Genomic DNA, 18199 nt, shown 5'->3' with positions numbered 1-18199 from the left:
ATTACATTAATTGCTCAAGGGAACTTACTCCCTTCGTTTATTTCTTTATTTCTGTTTATACTTTACCCTTCTTCTTTGAATATAACCTTTCGTATTTTTCAAAGAACTCCGACATTTCTGTTTATATTCCTTGATTGAAGAAGCATCCTTCACGCCCACTTTTCTATCACAAAGAGAATAAACAATTATTCTTTACTTACCGATTTCTTTCATTCATCTTCATATAATATATTCAGGATTTCTCTCCCTCTCTCTCTCTCTCGCGCGCGCGCGTACGCGCGCGCTCACACTCTGTAAAAAATATTTCTTTGTAGAAAGAATATATAAGGTAATAAAAAGATAGAACGATTAACGAAACGATCGATTCACGATTAATATTTTATTTAGTGTCTTGGATAAATTATTTCGGCTTGGTATGTAATATTTACATTAATTTTCACATATTAAGATAAATATCGTCGGCGTGACGCACGATTGTCGTTACGGCGTAACGATATATATATATATATATATATATATATATATATATATATCTCTTTCCCTCTCTTTCTCTCTCTTTCTCTCTCTCTCTCTCTCTCTCTCTCTCACACACACACACACATACGCACTCTTTTTCTCTGTATAATATTTTTTCTTATATAAGAGAATGAATTTACTCAAATGATTTCATATCTTTCACATGTAAATTAATGTATTATCGAACGTATGATGTAAAAAAGAGAAAAAGAGATAAAGAGAGCGAGAGAGAGAGAGAGAGAGAGAGAGAGAGAGAGAGAGAAATAAAGAGAAAGAGACAATAAGAGAGAATGTGCGTTTAATTCGTGCGTCTCGCGAGTTCACGTGCACATTATTAAATTATCTCGGCGTCGAAGGGACGATCATGGATTGAACGATCGTTACTATTATAGAAGTAAAGTGAAGGAAGAACAACGACGACGACGACAACGGCGACGATGATGATGACGACGACGAAGACGACGACGACGATGACGACGACGAAAATGACGAAAACGACGACGACGACGACGACGACGACGACGACGACGACGACGACGAGATAATCAAAGTTTATTTTCACTGCACGTAAAATTACGGCGCTCGTTCAGTTCGCGTCCACATTTGTAACGTACATAGTATATGTATATTTCTGAACATATGAGACGAACGTTTGTGTTTATGTTTATGTATTTTTTTTTCTATTTTTTTTTTTTTTTTACGTACGCAATGTACGCAATTGAATGTGGGTAATACATTTATGTATTTTTCTACGTACGCGATGTACGTAAATGAATATACATATATATATATATATATATATATGCGTGTGTGTGTGTATGTGTGTATGTATATGTAATGAATGAAGATACGATGTATGTACTTGTGTGTATTGTTTATGTCCGTTCAAATAACGAATACTTACATACATAACTATAGAATGTACGTACGAAGAAAACGATTGGCCGATCACGCACAACAAAAGATACTAACGAACTGCGCGAGCGTCTGTTCTAAAACGAGCTTCTATATGTTAGAGCTCATTTCGAACGAGAAGCAACGTCTTCCATCTTTTCTCTATTTCGTCCTTTATACACAACATTTTTCATCTTCTTCCTCTTCTTCCACATTGTCTTCTATCCTTTTCTTCCTCTACCATTTCTTTTTCTTCTTCAATTTCTCGTAAAAGAGAAAAGACTGTCGTTCCGCCCGCACGATCCGTTCTGTACATTGTTTTGTAGTAGTAGTAGTAGTAGTAGTAGTAGTGTAGTAGTAGTAGTAGTAGTAGTAGTAGTAGTAGCAGTAGTAGTAGTAGTAGTAATAGTAGTAGTAATAGTAGTAGTAATAGTAGTGGTGGTAGTAGTAGTAATAATAGTAGTAGTAGTAGTAGTAGTGACGTACTCCGTGTGCGGAAAACGTACCTTCCACTCTTAATATCCTCTTCCTTTTCTCGTATTAGAAGTTTAAGAGTAAAACGTATCCTACTGTACCGATCCTAAGTCAATTCCAAAAAAAACGAAGGATGATAGTTCGTCCGACTGCGAGAGCGCGTACGCGAGCCGAATATCTTTTCGAGGGGAAACGATTGGAAAGAATCGAGAGAAAGGAAATTCTTAAGAGATAGAGAATTTTCTCTATCGAAAAAAAAAAAAAGGGAGACAGATAACAAAGGGATCGAGAGAGTGTGAGAGAGAGAGAAAGAGAGAAAGAGAGAGAGAAAGAGAGAGAGAAAGAGAGAGAGAGAGAGAGAGAAAGAGATGTAGTCTCGTAGAGAGACAAAAATATACTACGAATAAAATCAGATATTTCTAAATCGATTCGATCGAAAAAGTAAAAAGAACTTATCGAGAAATCAAAATAAAAGACTTCTTAAAATTCTCCTTCACAATGAATAAAGAGACAAACAATGTTTACATTGTTCTTCTCTCTCTCTCTCTCTCTCTCTCTCTCTCTTTCTTTCTGTTTCTCTTTCTTTCTCTCTATGCCCTTCTCTCTTTCTCTCTCTTTCTCTTTCTCTCTCTCTCTCTCTCTCTCTCTCTCTCTCTCTCTTTCTCTTTCTCTCTATGTCTCTATCTCTTTCTCTCTTTTTCTTTATCTCGTCCGTCCATATCTTTCGTTCGAAGGAAAGTCAATTGGCTTTATTTATGTTTTCCGTTCAATGACGATTAAATGACACGAATAAGTGTGGCAGATAAAGGAATCTGGAATCGTAACGACGGAACGCGCTCGAAAGTCCAAAGAGGATTGACGCTTATCGTCGGATTTTATAACGGGAGATCGTGCGGATCGGTCGACGAGTATGGCCATCACCGCGAAACGAATTGGTGCCGGTGTTCCAACCGGCAAAACTTCCAAGTCGATGATTCACGTCGGGTAGAGGCTCGTGAAACTCGGTATCCTCCAGCTGACGGCCGCAAGTAGGGAAACCAGAAAGTTGCTCGCCAAAATTGCTGGACTGAGGTTCCTCCTGTCGCCACCGTGCATGGCTGCTGGCTTCTCCTCTTCTATAAAATGAGATTAGAAAGTTATCGGTTAGATTTTCAGAATCTATCTTTCTCTACTTTTCCGTCCACGTATATACGTATGTATATATATATATATATATATATATGTTCTGTATTATTCGGATCGAAGGTTTTAGATCAGTGTTTCTCAATCTTAACTTTTCGTTATCGAATATCATCTCAATGACTATAATAATTTTGATGTTACGTATGTTACGTTTTTATGCTGATAACAATCATAATTATGTTTCGTGAAATTAATTAAAGATATCTTTGAAATGAGACTAATTTACATGATATATATATATATAAAGAGAGAGAGAGAGAGAGAGAGAGAGAGAGAGAGAGAGAGAGATGAATTTTATTTATATATGTCAATAGTGATAATTTCATATTCATTAATGAGTGAGAACAACGAGAGCTAAGGGAGTAAAGTAAAAAAAAAAAACCTATGAATAAGCAAATATACAGTTTCAAAAGTCTCTTATAATTATACATAATGCAACGTAATATACTCATGATGGTGATTATTTTGATATCGATAATGCAATATCATTTTCTAATTTTACCTTAAAATATTCAAATTAGCATTCCTCCCTGGATCATACCTTCCCATGTTGGGAAACACTGATATCTAGACTAACTTCTAGTAGACAAGGGATTCTCTAGTGAATTCCTTGATGGAAAATACGTTTTCAGATTGTTCATGTTCCTATCAAGAATTTCTCATTGGAAAATGATATCTAGGAATAATTCGACGATACCAGAATTAACGAAAATATATAAAGGAATTAGACCTTAAGGAATTTCTTCCTTTTGACATAGAAAATATATTTTAAACGAATTTCGAGCGACACCGAAGTAGTAATTCTCTTTCAATGAGACCGGAATTGAAAAAATTGCTCGATAGTTCGCTCACGTAGAAGTCACTCACGTTTCCATTTTATTTTCTTTTCCCTTTTTCTTACTCGATCTAGCATTTTCGTTATTCGAATAGAAAAACATCAACGCTAAAATGAATTAAAATTCATCGTAGAATGAATTTCTTCAAATTTAACATTTAATCGACCATAATCAAATATAATCTATTAAAACGGATCATTCATAAAACTCGAACTAAAAAAGAAACTCTTTTAGACGACGGATATTAAAAATAATTATTAAAGTAATATTAATCGAAAATTATTTCTCTTTGTTTATTATTATAATATTAAATAACCTGTAATTAAATGTATCTATATGATAAAGATAGATTGAATATTAAAATTTATATATATATATATATGTATATTCAAAATTTACATAAATTCAAGAAATGTGAAAAAATCTGAAAATATTTCTGACACATGAAAACTTTTAACGTGAATTAGTTACATCGATTATTACATTTTATACGGATAATTGAAATAAGAAAATATGAAAATGTATAATAATATTATCGATCTATCATTGTTACCTTCGATGACATGAACCATGACGTATGCCGGCTTTGCGTTGCTCGCCTTGCACGTGTAGTTACCTCCGTGCGTCGGCTTCGTTTTGTTTACCATCAAAATGGAGCCACTCTTCGTGAGCTCAACTTTAACACCGGGCTCGGCGTCGTAGTTTATCATGCGTCCTTGACGATACCAGAACACGTACTGGGGCAGCTCCGTAGCTGCCATAAGTTGGCACTCCAAGCGCAAACTGGAACCCTGCTTTACGTGTAAATCTGGCGCACCCGGTATTATCGAGTACGCCTCCGTGATTTTCAAGCGTGTGAAGCTCCGTTGTATGGGATGTGACGTCACCTGAAAAGCCGACATAAAATTTCATTTTCATCGCTTCGAGCGTTTCCCCGATAATTTTAACTTTTCACGTGATACACGTACCAATCGCTACATACACGGAATATTTATATTTATATTTATATTTATATTTATATTTATATTATATACTATATGTATGTATGTATATATATATATATATATATTTCTTTTTTTCTTTTCCTATCCTTTTATTTCTTTTTTTTTTTCCTTTTTTTTTCCTTTCTTTCTTTTCTTTCTTCTTATTCTTCATTCTTTGTTTTTAAACTGCCAAGAATAAATTTACTATAGAATTATTTTTATCAATAGAATTATTTTTATAGTAATAAAAGAATAGAAATCGTTTCAAGCTAGTTTATTCTATGGTTGACCTTTTGGTCAACAAGGTGAAGCATAGGTTAATGTCCATTGTCTTCGAACGTCCATTGTTAAAGCTTCCCGAGCTAATTTGACATTTACCTGACATTATCGGCCAACATAATATAACGATGTTAAATCATATAATTTTCTACATTTATGAAAATTCAATTTGGATTTTATAGAAATGCAAAAAAGAAAAAAAGATTTAGCAAGAATAGAAAATATACGATAGATTTTTAACATAAAATTATTTCAAAAGTAGAGGTATAAAAAGTTATATATGAAATGATAACTTTTCATGAGAGTACCTGACATTCGTAAATCCCTTCGTCTCCAAGAGTGACCATTTGTATTTGAAGTGCCCAATCTGTATTTGTATGGCGTACGGCAAAACGAGTATCGACCGAGTGCCTGTTAGTACCTAGAGTCAATAATTGTCTGTCCTTGCGCCTTAACCATGTGATCTAAAACATAAACATGAGTATCATAACATTTTCAACAAACAACTTTTCTTTTCGTATAATATTTTCCATAGGATAGAACAAGCTATATATATATATGTTGTCGTAAGAGAATTGAGGGTTTACGAGCGGGCATAAAATATATTGGATCTTTCTATATTTTCCTATTCCACCATAGAACTCAATATGTTAACATTGATCTATTTCCTTTTTCTCTTTTTCTATATTTTCTATGTCGTTACAAATCATTGATTTATGATATACAAATCATTGATTTATGTTTACAATATTACAAATGTCAAGAATATCTAAATCTTTTTATATTCTACATTTCTGAAAATCTAAAATTATTTAATTATTTCGTTGAACAAATGTAAAACAAAATAGATAAAGATTCGAAAAATTAAATCGTAAATTTCATTAAATCAAATGAAAAAGAAATGGTATACCTTGAAAAACGATTGAATAGAATCGCACTACAATATTGAATCGTGAAAATGTAATGCTTAATCCAGGAGTATCTATGTATTCCCGTGAAAAGAGAGTTCGCAAAAAGTATTCGTCAAGCCGATTGAATTCATGGTAAATTCGAAAAAGAGACGAATCAACGACGGCTGTACTGCTTTTGAAAAAAAAAAAAGAAAAAAAGAAAAAACATGAAAAAAAAACAACGAAACAAAAAAAAAGATGAAAGAAGAAAAAAGAAGAAATAGAGAAAAGATACGTGGATACGCCATTTTTCATGGGTGGACGTAAAAATTAATACACCTCGATGCAAAGAACCAATGGTACGTTGAAAAAGGGGGCACACGATTTTTTCTTTTTTTTTTTTTTTTTTTTTACCATTTCTCTTGACGATTAATCTCAAACAGCCGAGCTTGAACCGAACGTATTTTTCTTTGTATCCATTGAAATTATTTTTTTCGTTCTCTCTCTCTCTCTCTCTCTCTCTCTCTCACTCTCTTTCTGTTTCTCTATTTCTTTCTCCTCCCCCATATCCCACCCCATTATTTTTCTACCAATGAACACATTGAAACGTATTCATTTGTTTTGATTTATAAAAGAAAACGAACGAATGAAAATTTTCGAATGAAATATTACGATAAGATTTTATAACAATCTCGTATAGTCTCCGTCAAATTAGTACATTAATTAACTGATTTCAAGGTAGGTTACGTCAAAATTAGGACACGAGCTTTGGGCTTAACGCTTAAATAACTTCGGAGACATCTAACGAGCCGCTATACTATATTCTCGTTACAAATATCTCGTTATCGTATGGTATACAAAGTGATTCACTAACTACATTAGAAAATTCTAGGTAAAGATAGTGTCTGGACTACATCGAATTAGATGAAAGAGAGAGAGAGAGAGAGAGAGAGAGAGAGAGAGAAATAAGTAATGTGAATGTTAGATCTAATATTATAACTAATAACAGTTAATAATGTTTCTTCTTTAACGAGGTATCGCGTGAAATTTAATAAGTCAACAATATATCTATATTATAACATTTATGATGTTATAACATCAAAATTTCATTTATAACAATAACATAAGTTCATATCGTAGAATTCAACGATTTAATAACTATTCTGATCGAGCGATCAGAATGTAATTAAAACGTTTCTAAGCAATAAATTTTCAGAGACAAGCAATTCCCGAATGATATGACGTTTCATAGATAAAGAGAGAGAGAGAGAGAGAGAGAGAGAGAGAGAGAGAGAGAGAGAGGCAGGGAGGGTGGGAGGGAGGGAGAGTAGAATATCAGCAATGCTGTGTAATCCGTGGATGTTTCCTGTAATCCGAAATTCGGTAGCATCTCCGTTTCAAGGTAAAAGCACCTTATCCTACCTAAGGATTGTAGTAACGGTAAGTCCAATATGGCGGAAGCCTATGTGAGTATGACCTCGAACGTGTGTAGGTTTCAGTGTACGTCGCGTATTTGGCACGACAAGTTCTAGAACTGAGAGAAGTTATCAGGTACTCGAGTTTACCTCAATCAGCACAAAGTTACGTGAGCCTCTCTCTGTCTTCTAGAAGATGGCATAGTGAATATGAGGGATGTTGGAAAGAGAGAGAGAGAGAGAGAGAGAGAGAGAGAGAGAGAGAGAGAGAGAGAGAGAGAACCAAAGATACAACGAAGGAACACCAACGTCTGCCATTTGGTTTCACATAACTTCAACTAGAAATCGCATACAAATACGAAACAGTAGTTCGAAGAAGGTTTAGCCAGGATTATAGTATACCAATGAATAATCATAATAAACTATCAATGTCTAACTATCGAAAAGAAATTTGAGTTTTACATTATTGGATATGCATTTATCACCGTTAAACCATAAGCCAATATGTTATCAGGAAGTTTTCGATCCAACGACAAAGTCGATGGTTTCTTCGAAAGCTCGTTAAATTGACATAGATGCTTACGATAAATCGCAAAGCTCAGCAAGAACATATACATACATACATACAAGAATATATATATATATATATATATATATATATATATATATATATATGTATTCTTGGATAGGAAGAGTACCATGATTCATAGGTGAACGTTGATCACGTGGAAGTGTACAAGTACTTACGATACAGCTATATATACACCACCAACGAGCAGCTTAATTAAAGATCACCTAGCTATAGCTAACTACATCTTCCAACTACATCTCCTTGGATCTTTAGTCTCTCCCTCTTTCTCTCTCTCTCTCTCTCTCTCTCTCTCTCTCTCTCTCTCTCTCTCCTCTCTTTCTGACAGAAATTACCACGAGACGAGGAACATCATCAAGAGCTTGGGCGTTTCAAATTTTCTACGTGTTTCGCATAATCGACGAGGTTAATGATCAAAGAAGCGTATGATAAAGCTGTCTACAACCAAACAACAATCTTGGCAAGAACGCACGAGTCTTTTTTTCATTTCTTTCTTAAAAAAAAAAAGAAAAAAAAGTTTCTCTCCTTCTTACCCTCCCCCCCCCCCCGCTCCATTTATCCATACGCAAACCTTAAATGTATCCGAAAACGATCTAGCCTTTATGCGCTGTCATGAAATGATCTAAAGTATTAGAAAAGATTTATACCAAACGATCAACTCAACGATGCCATATAAATCTTACAAGCACCGCAACAACATCGTACGTTATGTCTCGGGTAACGAGTATCTCTAAGATCGTTGGCTCGATCATTCGAGGAAGAGGAAGACGGAAGTTCATTCGGTTATCAGAAATATGCACTTTCAAAAGTGTTCCCATATAACGAGGAAAGTTCTATTCAAAGAACTATCGGCGTTCCAACCAACCAACCAACCAGCCAACCAACGAACCAACCAACCAACCAACCAACCAACGAACCAACCAACCAACGAACCAGCCAACTCACCTCCCCTTTTTCAACAACCTCATCCCATCCACTTTTCGTTTATCGTCCTTTCAGTGAATCGCATGGAAGTTAAGCGGTTCTCGTATAACCTTGCACATATCTACGCAAGATGCATTACAACGTCCGTTACAAGTTAGCCAACTGGAGAATGATTTTCGTCAAAGGATCGAACGGGAAAAAAGGATTGTAACGTTACGTTACTAGAAATCATCTCTCAATATGATATCTAACTTATCTCTATTCATCTGACATAATGGAAGCTTCCTTATCGATAAAACGTGATTTACAATCAACCACAGTCCGAAGATACGTATAATTCTTTCGTGTAAGGGTTTAAAACGACAACGACGACGATGACGACGACGACGACGATGACAACAACGACGACAATTAGAAAAGAGAAAAGAGAAATAAAAGAAGAAAAAAAAAGAAAAACATTCAAAAGAGACGAACAAATGTATAAACGTAAATCCGTAATTATTTTTTCATCTTCATCGATCCTTTGACTTCTTCCTTTTTCTTTTTTTTTTTTCTTTTCTCTCTCTCTCTTTCACTTTATCTTCCTAATTATAACGTCTGTCGATGATTTCATCAAAGTTTCGTTTCGTTATTCAAAGAACGGATGATACCCTATCGCTCGAATGAATTTTTATATTATATCGAGCATAGCAAGCTCGCGCGTTCGTTCATCAAGGAAAAAACAAACGAACGAACGAGTGAAAAAAGAAGACAAGGAAAAAGGAAACAAAAAAAAAAAAAGAAAAAAAAAAAAATAAACTGAACAAAAAGTGAGTGAAAAGGACAGAAGGGAAAAAGGAGGGGAAGGGAGGGGCAGGGGGAGGGGGAGGGGGAATACGAAAATAATATTGACGGGAGTCGTCATATGAACGAGAAATCGTTAGAGATGCGTATCATAGAGGGATAAAATGCAAAATATTGCCGAGCCATTGATTTTTCAATGTAGCAAAGACCACGAAGAGATAGTCATGCTTTGATATATTGTCGAATATACATACAGATAAGCGAATACATTCGACCGAGAGAGAAAGAGAGAAAAAGAGAGAGAGGGTGGGAGTAAAAGAGAGAGAGAGAGAGAGAGAGAGAGAGAGAGAGAGAGAGAGAATAGAAAAGATACTATAAAGAATAATAATATAGTAGTATGAGTGGGTGAAAGTAGAAAATTGAGAATGAGGAAGACGAAGAAGAGGTGGGGTAGTAGAAAAAGGAGGCTCGAGAATCGTAAAACGAATGGGATTGCTTTTTCCGTATTCTCAAATTGTAGTTTGTATGAGGGTAAAAAAGGGGGAAAAGGGAAAGCAAGGATCGCGCTTCGATACGCGCTTAAAATCAACCTCTTTGCATGAGAGTATACTACACTCTGGATCTCGTCTACAAAGCTAAAGAAGAGAGAAATGTCTTCGAGAGAGAAAGAGAGAAAGAGAGAGAGAGAGAGAGAGAGAGAAAGAAACAGAAAAAAAAAAACAACGAAAAAAGTACAAGAAGAAAAGTTACGAGCATTCGGATGCGCCTTCTTTTTTCTTTTCTTTTCTTTTCTTTGTTTTTTTTTTTTTTTTTGTTTTTTCTTTTGTTTATATTCACGGGCTATGCGCAATCGACAAAACGATGAGATAAAAAATAGTTCCTCGAGACAAGTGGGGGAGGGAGACAAACGGGGAAAGTTAAAGAAAAAAAAAGAAAAGAAAAAAAAGAAAAAAAGGAAGGAAGAAAGAAAAAGTAAAGAGAAAGGAAAACAAATAGAAAAAAATTGTCTACCCTCTTTCGAAATCATCGTATATAGGGTAACTTGTAATAAACTAAAAGAGAAAAAGGATACTCGAAAGGTCGTATATGGCATTTCCATAGGGAATTCGATTTCACGTTAGAAACGATTATGAGGGAATCTGAGGTAAGTACTTACTTGAGGTACGTTTCAAAATGAGAAGACGATCGTTTTGCTACGACGAAATAGAAAGAAAAGAAATTACATTTTCAAAAGAAAATAAACGGAAATATACGTGTCGTTGTATCGGTGTGATATGTACTTGGACGAGGGGAAAGGAAAGAAAAAAAAAAAAAGAAAGAAAAAAAGAAAATAAAAAGAAGAAGATAAAGAAGAAGAAGAAGAAGAAGAAGAAGAAGAGAAGAGAAAAGAAAACGAGTAAAGTGTAACGGAATTACATTTTCAAAGCTCGATATATGGAATTGGTTAAACTTGAATTTTGATGAAACTAGGTCAAACACATTCTCGGTTTACATAATATTACTTTTTGTACATTTTTTGGAGCATATTAACTGTTTGCAGAGCATTCAAGCTTCTAGAGCTTTTTCGCGAAGAGAGAGAGAGAGATAGAGATAGAGTAATAGCATAGACAGCACAATCTAAAGAGTAAAATGGCTTCGTTGGAATCTTAAAGATGTCGTTGAAAGCTAAATCGATAATAGTGATTCTAAAGGAAGAACTTCGAATGTTTCCTTTCTGTAAGATTCGTTTGTGAATGAAAAGAAAAGTTAAAGGTATTGCACGTATAGTACAACTCCTTAAGATTTTTTACAAAGTTATAACATACGGTATTAATTATGAACTCTATTTATTAAATTTTGCCACTTTATCGTAATGATTTACAACAATCGAAAACTTGAAATAATATATATTTTAATGATCGTAAATCGTTAGACATTTGAAACGAGAATTACTTAGAATATTACTCGATATCGAACTCGATATCGTATAGCACAAAGTTAACGTACGTCAATGTTAAACTTTAAGACGGACGTAACGAGCAACCAAGGTAGCAATCAGAATTGCTAGAGCTTCGAGGTCGAATAGTTAACTGAGAGACGACGACGTTTAGCCCTTCCGTCCCTTTGCTTTTGCCAATTCCGCGGGCAGATATATCGATTTGATGTTTTCCTTTTATGACTATCCCGAAATAGCTGTCATAAGCATGAAGGGAAATCGAATTTCGAAGGATATCTAAAGTAAATATATAAACTTTGATAAATCTACTCTTTAAGAAAATGATTAAACTCACGAAATTCTGTTATCATTTATCATGGAACGATCGATTTAAATAACATGTGCATGGTTATATAATACGATATATAATTGTATACAATTTTATAGAGTTATTTGAAAAGTTCGTGACAATTGATCGTTATCTTTAATAAGACGTTAAATTAAAAAATGAAAAGAAAAAAGAAAGAAAGAAAGAAAGAAAGAAAGAAACAAACAAAAATTGTCAAATGAGTTGTTTCGATATACATACATGTGTATATACAAAATTAAATGTTTTTAATATCGTTATATATATATATATATATATATATATATATATATATATATATCCTTATCGATATGTTTCTTTTATACATAAATATGAACGGAGAAGTGTCACGAACTTAACTTAATATAGAATACTCTTATATTTTCTATGGCGTGACTCGCCAACGTTTCCTTTCAACGAGATATCCTCTATTCCATATTTTTGTTTTGTTTTGTTTTTGTTTTTTCCATTTTTCTTTTTCTTTTCCCCCCAAAATAAATGGTCGACTTTCCCAAGAATCACTCGAAAATTCGAGAAAGACTATCACTTGACGTGCGGTTCTTTCGAAGGACGACAATTAGTTACAGTAACTTTGTTATAAAACTGCTCGAGTGTCAAAAGTTTCTACCAGACTTTCGTAAGTATCCAGCGTGAAATCGATGAAAATCGTCGAAGCTTTTCCAATAATCCTCGAAATTATTATATCCCGTTGAATGATCTCGATTATTCTCATAACTGGCTTAATTTGTTCTTCGACTTTCAATCTTCACTTGTCGTCACGGTCGATCGAACGAAATTATTCTTGAACTAAATCGAATCTTTACATTTCCTTTGAACGTTCTCGTAAATATTAAAAGAAATTGATATCTCATAAAAATTTTACAAGATTCGAATCTTGTTAAAAATATTATACGAAAAATTTATTTTTACAATAAATTTTTCCAATGTTTTATCTATTTCTTATCTACATCTTGTCATTTTGACTAAATCATATCTGAAAATAACGATACGATTTAAACCACATACATTTTATATATTCATTGAAACCTATAATATAAATCATTCAAAAATATTTACAATTATAAATTTGCGTTTGTTTCTCTATATTTCAATTAATTCGAGAAATCAATCATGAATGAGTGAAATCAATTAAGATATGAATTAATACCACCGATCAAGCTACAAGATAAATTGTTAACAAATATAAATAATATTTATAATCTCTATTATTTTAAATATGAAATTTGAAATTTCGAATTGACAGATAAATTAAAATACATTTCCTTTTCTGTCTTTTCTATCTTTCTTTCTCTCTCTCTCTCTCTCTCTCTCTCTCTCTCTCTCTCTCTCTCTCTCTCTCTCTCTCTCTCTCTTATCTCCCTCCATTAAAAACTAATTTCACATTACGTATTATTGTATCGATCTTGTCCAAGATAAGCCATTTAACGTTATTACTAATTTCTATATAGCCTCAGGTAATAAAAAAAAAAAAAGAAGAAAAAAAACTTTCAAAATGACTCAAATCTAAAAGTTCAATAAGTTCGATTAAGTGTTAAACTTATATATCGTTTTTATATCTTTCAGGATATTAAAATTCGATCGAATGGTGGCCGATGTTAGGTTGTTATATGTGCGGTGTTGCGAAAAGGGAAAAAGTTTGTTCGGACAAACGAGAGTTTCAAAAATGCAATAGGGTGAGAAAGAGAGAGAAAGAAAGATGAAGGTGATGGGTGGCGGGGGGTGGTGGTGGTGGTGGGGGGGAGGGGGGTTGAGTGGAGGGCTGGTAATGCGACTTGAAAGAGTTTCGACATTGTCGTCGCGTTGGCGAGTTGAGAACATTGACCGGAATCTCTTTCCTCTTCGTTCGATTTTTCTCTCATTCTTTTCCTCCATGTTGGTACGTGAAGAGAGAGAGAGAGAGAGAGAGAGAGAGAGAGAGAGAGAAAGAGAGAGAGAGAGAAAGAGAATGGAAACGCCCCTCGCAGCTTTTCGTCTTTGGTTAGTCGCGCGAACGGCCGAGAGAGGAGACACGGACGAATTCATCTTTTATTCATGTCCTCGAACTGTGTGTGCGCTTTTTGATGCGAGACGAAATCGGTTTCGCGTGAGTTTAGAACGACGGAACGTACACAGCCACGTAATATTTCGAAAGAGGTGACGGAGAAAAAAGAAAAGAAAAGAAAAGAAAAGAAAAGGAAAAAGAAAGAAAGACGGAAAGATAGAGAGGAGGAGGAGGAGGAAGGAAGAGAAAAAAAAAAAAGAAATTCTTAAAAGGAGAGTACGTGATCAATTCTTTCGTTAAATGGATTACGAAGTTTCGAGTCGCGAGAACGACGAAGAAAAAAAAAAGGGAAATAATAATAATAATAATAATAATAATAATAATAATAATAATAATAAAAATGAAAAGAAAATAAAAAAAAAAAAACAGAACGAAGCTCGATATATTTTAAAGAGCTTTGAACTTCCGATATTTGTAAGTATCACTCGATACAAAAATGCAATTGCAGGTGTATTTTCGTAAGTTTACAATAGTGTACGAACGAGATATACCTTTTACAAATAACATGGTGAAATATCGGACTATCGTTTTTCCGATTGCGATTTCACTCAACCTTCTGATTCTTATAGACATATATATATATATACATATAGACAAACATACACACGCACACACATACACAATATTTTCTACTTTTACGTATATGAATCTTTGAGAGAATACAGTAGAGTGAACATTTTGAGAGTTCCATCTGAAGAGATTTCTTTTGAAGAGAGACAGAGAGAGAGAGAGAGAGAGAGAGAGAGAGAGAGAGAGAGAGATAAGAGAAAAAAAAGTAAAAAGAGACGAAAAGAAAAAAGAAAAAACAAAAAAGAAAAATGATAAAAGTATAACAAATTACGGTCATCTGAAAATAGCAATTGTCTATTAGTTTCATTCAGATTTTAACAAACTATTATTAATAAATCAATGAATAAAATTTGGAAATTCGTTAAAATTATGTATCGAAGCGAAAGATTACCACTTGTCTCGATGCGAGTCGAAAAGATAAAGAGAGAAAGTAAAAGAGAAAAATAAAGAGAGAAAGAAAAAGAGAAAGATAAAGAGAAAAGGAAAGAAAGAAAGAAAGAAAGAGTGACAAAGAGAGAGAAAGAAAGAGAGAGACAGAGAGAGAGAGAGAGAGAGAGAGAGAGAGAGAGAGAGAAGAGAATATGTATGTACGTAACCTAGATTTTCATCTCCTTTCGTCTTTTTTCCCAGGAAAAAGAAACGAGTCACGGTATACATAAAAAGAGAGAGAAAGAGAGAGAGAGAGAGAGAGAGAGAAAGAGGTACACACTCACACAGAGTATCGGTTTAACACCTCGCCTTGGAAAAATATTCCGAACTTCCTCGTGGTTTAGATTTGAGATGTCAAATCCAAGAACGATATCGAAAGGTAGACTAAAAATTACGAAGGAATGTTCTTATCTTTCTGAAAGATATCGATTTTGATTTGAAACTTTTTTTTCGTCGACTAAATTTACTCTTCATTACTCCAAAATATATATAGAACGTGTAAATTGTTATTAGTTATGTCAATTATAGTCAGTGAAAATTTGGATAACTCAACAAGCGGTATTCCCTTGAAAGAGAAGAACGTCCACGAAAGAGAGACATAGAGAAGGAGAAAGAGAAAGAGAAAGAGAGAGAGAGAGAGAGAGAGAGAGAGAGAGAGAGAGAGAGAGAGAGAGAAAAGAATTACAACGTTCGACTGTAATTCGTCGATGTGAAATATCTCGACAGTCACGCCTTTAACAAAATGAGATAAAAAGGAAGAAAAGAATGAAGAGGAAAAGGAGGAAAGAGAAAAAGGAGAAGAAAGGATGGAGAAAAAGAAAGGGAAGGAAAGGAAGGAGGTAGTAAGAGTGGTGGCGAGCAATTTATCTGAAAGTTAAAAGGGCCGGAGGGGGTGGGGTGGTTGGAGAATACGAGGGGGAATGAAGAAAATTAGCGGAAGCCACTCGCGAGAGAGCCATTCGTTATCGAGGCGGCAATAACGCTGTTCGCTTTTTCGCACTGCGTTACCGCGATAAATCCAACAACGTTAATGTTACTAGAATCTAAAGTCAAGTGTGTTACCGTGGGGGGTTTGAGAAAAGGAAGGGGTTGGGGAGGAATGGGGAGGCGGGATGGAGAGCTTGTGAATCCAATTAAAGATTCAAGAAGTCGTAATGCATTACGTAGATAATCAATCGTAAAGAGCTCTATTCGTAACAAAGAAGTACAAATGAGAATGTGTAGAGAATACGTATAGAGAAATTAACGATTTCATCGTGAGATTAACACGTGGACGTTCGTAATAGTACAAAGAAAAAAAAGAAAAAAAAAAAAAGAAATAGAACAAATTATCTTATCAAGAGATATAAAGAGATAGATATGTATGTTCGTGAAATTGTAGGACGATTAGGCATCCATGTGTTAGGACTAAACTATTAGGACAATTTTATTTCGTCCTAGCAAATATCTAACGGAGAATTATTAAACGACACGAGAGAGATAGAGATAGAGAGGAAGGGAGAAATAGTTAGGTAGCAAACATACAATACACAATTAGACAATAGAAGAACATACATGTATATTGGTATACATATATATATATATATATGTGTGTGTGTGTGTGTGTGTTTGTATTTTCGGTCGTCTGCTATAACGTCGTGCTTTTTGTTCCGAAACATTAGGAAAAACCTTCGATATATTGTACACCAACGAGCAACGAACGCATTGCAATTTACTCTCGTTACTATGGAGAAAAAGCGTTCATTTTTATTTTTTTCCTTTCTTTCTTTCTTTCTTTTTTTTTTCTTTTTTCTTTTTTCTTTTTTTTTTTTTTTTTTAATTTCTTCTTTCTTTTTTGCTCCGACAAGGCTCAACGAACGAAATAGAAGTAGGTATATATATATATATATATATGGTATGTACTAGGTTGGTTGATAAAAATTTAGAAACTTTGCCGTACGGCTTAACGAGGGAACTCACTCGACATTTTTGTCGCTCTAACAAAGGATTTACCTTAAAATTTATTGAAAGCGGATGTTTCGTATAATTTTTTTTTTTAGAGGAAAGAACGAAAAATTCACATTCTCGTAAAATTTGACGAATGTACCTTCTCTCTTTTCTTTTTCTCTTCGTCGTACACACACGCACACCCACACGCACTTATCATATATATATATATATATATATACATATATATGTATACATATATATATATATATATATATATATATATGTACGTCTCATACAATTTCGTCGATTTTCATCGCGTCCCAACGATCACGGCTGCATGGAAACGGATATTAAGTGAAAATCGTTGGAATAGCTGGAGTCGAGAGAAATGAAAATTGGAAATACCATTGGAAGAGTGACGAGAGATAGCTGCAGTATCGAAAGTTTTTTCGCCGACCTAGAAAACCTTAATTTGAACGAAGTTTCACGAAAATATGTATGTAGAGAGAGAGAGAGAGAGAGAGAGAGAGAGAGAGAGAGAGAGAGAGAGAGAGAGAAAGAGAAAGAGAAAGAAAAAAAAACAAAGTAGAAAAAAGAAAGAAAGAAAGAAAGAAAGAAAGAAAGAAAGAAAGAAAGAAAGAAAAAGAAAGGAGAAGAAACGATGGAGGAATAACAAGTCCCTTACCGTTCCAGCTCCAGGATCGGTGATTTTGCAAGGTAAGACGGCCTTGCCTCCGCTTTGAGCAACGACCTCGCTGATTGGTCCTTCGAGGATGTCATCTCCTTTACCTTCGAGACCATTTAACGGCTCGACTATATTTTTAGAGCTCGACTCTTGTTGATGCTTCGCATGACTCTCTGAAATAATCAAACGAATTTGACTCTCTTACATTGCACGTAACACTCTTAACATTCTATTTCTCTGTCGTCAAAGGAACAAAAAAGAAAAAAAAATATATATATATATATATATATAAATAAATAAAAATAAATAAAAAACATTCATATAATAACATTTTTTTACACGTTATTCGATAATGTATATAATACAATTGTATGAAATATATACACGACGAATATCTTTTGTAAATGTTCTTAACAACGTTCTTGAAATATTTTTTATCTTTTAAATTCAGGAAATAAAATCTACGTAATAATATTG

General features: G+C 34.1%; 1 protein-coding gene across 2 annotated transcripts in view; it reads right to left on the bottom strand.

Moving 5' to 3' along the window:
• Nucleotides 1-364: 364 nt before the first annotated feature.
• LOC124432137 (igLON family member 5-like) overlaps nt 365-18199 on the bottom strand; it is a 72877-nt gene continuing 55042 nt past the window's right edge. For both annotated transcript variants that reach the window (XM_046980759.1, XM_046980760.1), the window contains exons 3-6: nt 17723-17895; nt 5473-5628; nt 4456-4789; nt 365-2999 (exon numbers count right to left, since the gene is read on the bottom strand). In XM_046980759.1, the coding sequence (XP_046836715.1) occupies nt 2860-2999; nt 4456-4789; nt 5473-5628; nt 17723-17895 (803 nt within the window). In that variant the 3' untranslated portion in view covers nt 365-2859. The remainder of the gene's footprint in view (nt 3000-4455; nt 4790-5472; nt 5629-17722; nt 17896-18199) is intronic.

Source organism: Vespa crabro, chromosome 23, assembly GCF_910589235.1.
Source record: "Vespa crabro chromosome 23, iyVesCrab1.2, whole genome shotgun sequence".
NCBI lineage: Eukaryota > Metazoa > Arthropoda > Insecta > Hymenoptera > Vespidae > Vespa > Vespa crabro.
This window is presented reverse-complemented; position numbering and strand designations above follow the sequence as displayed.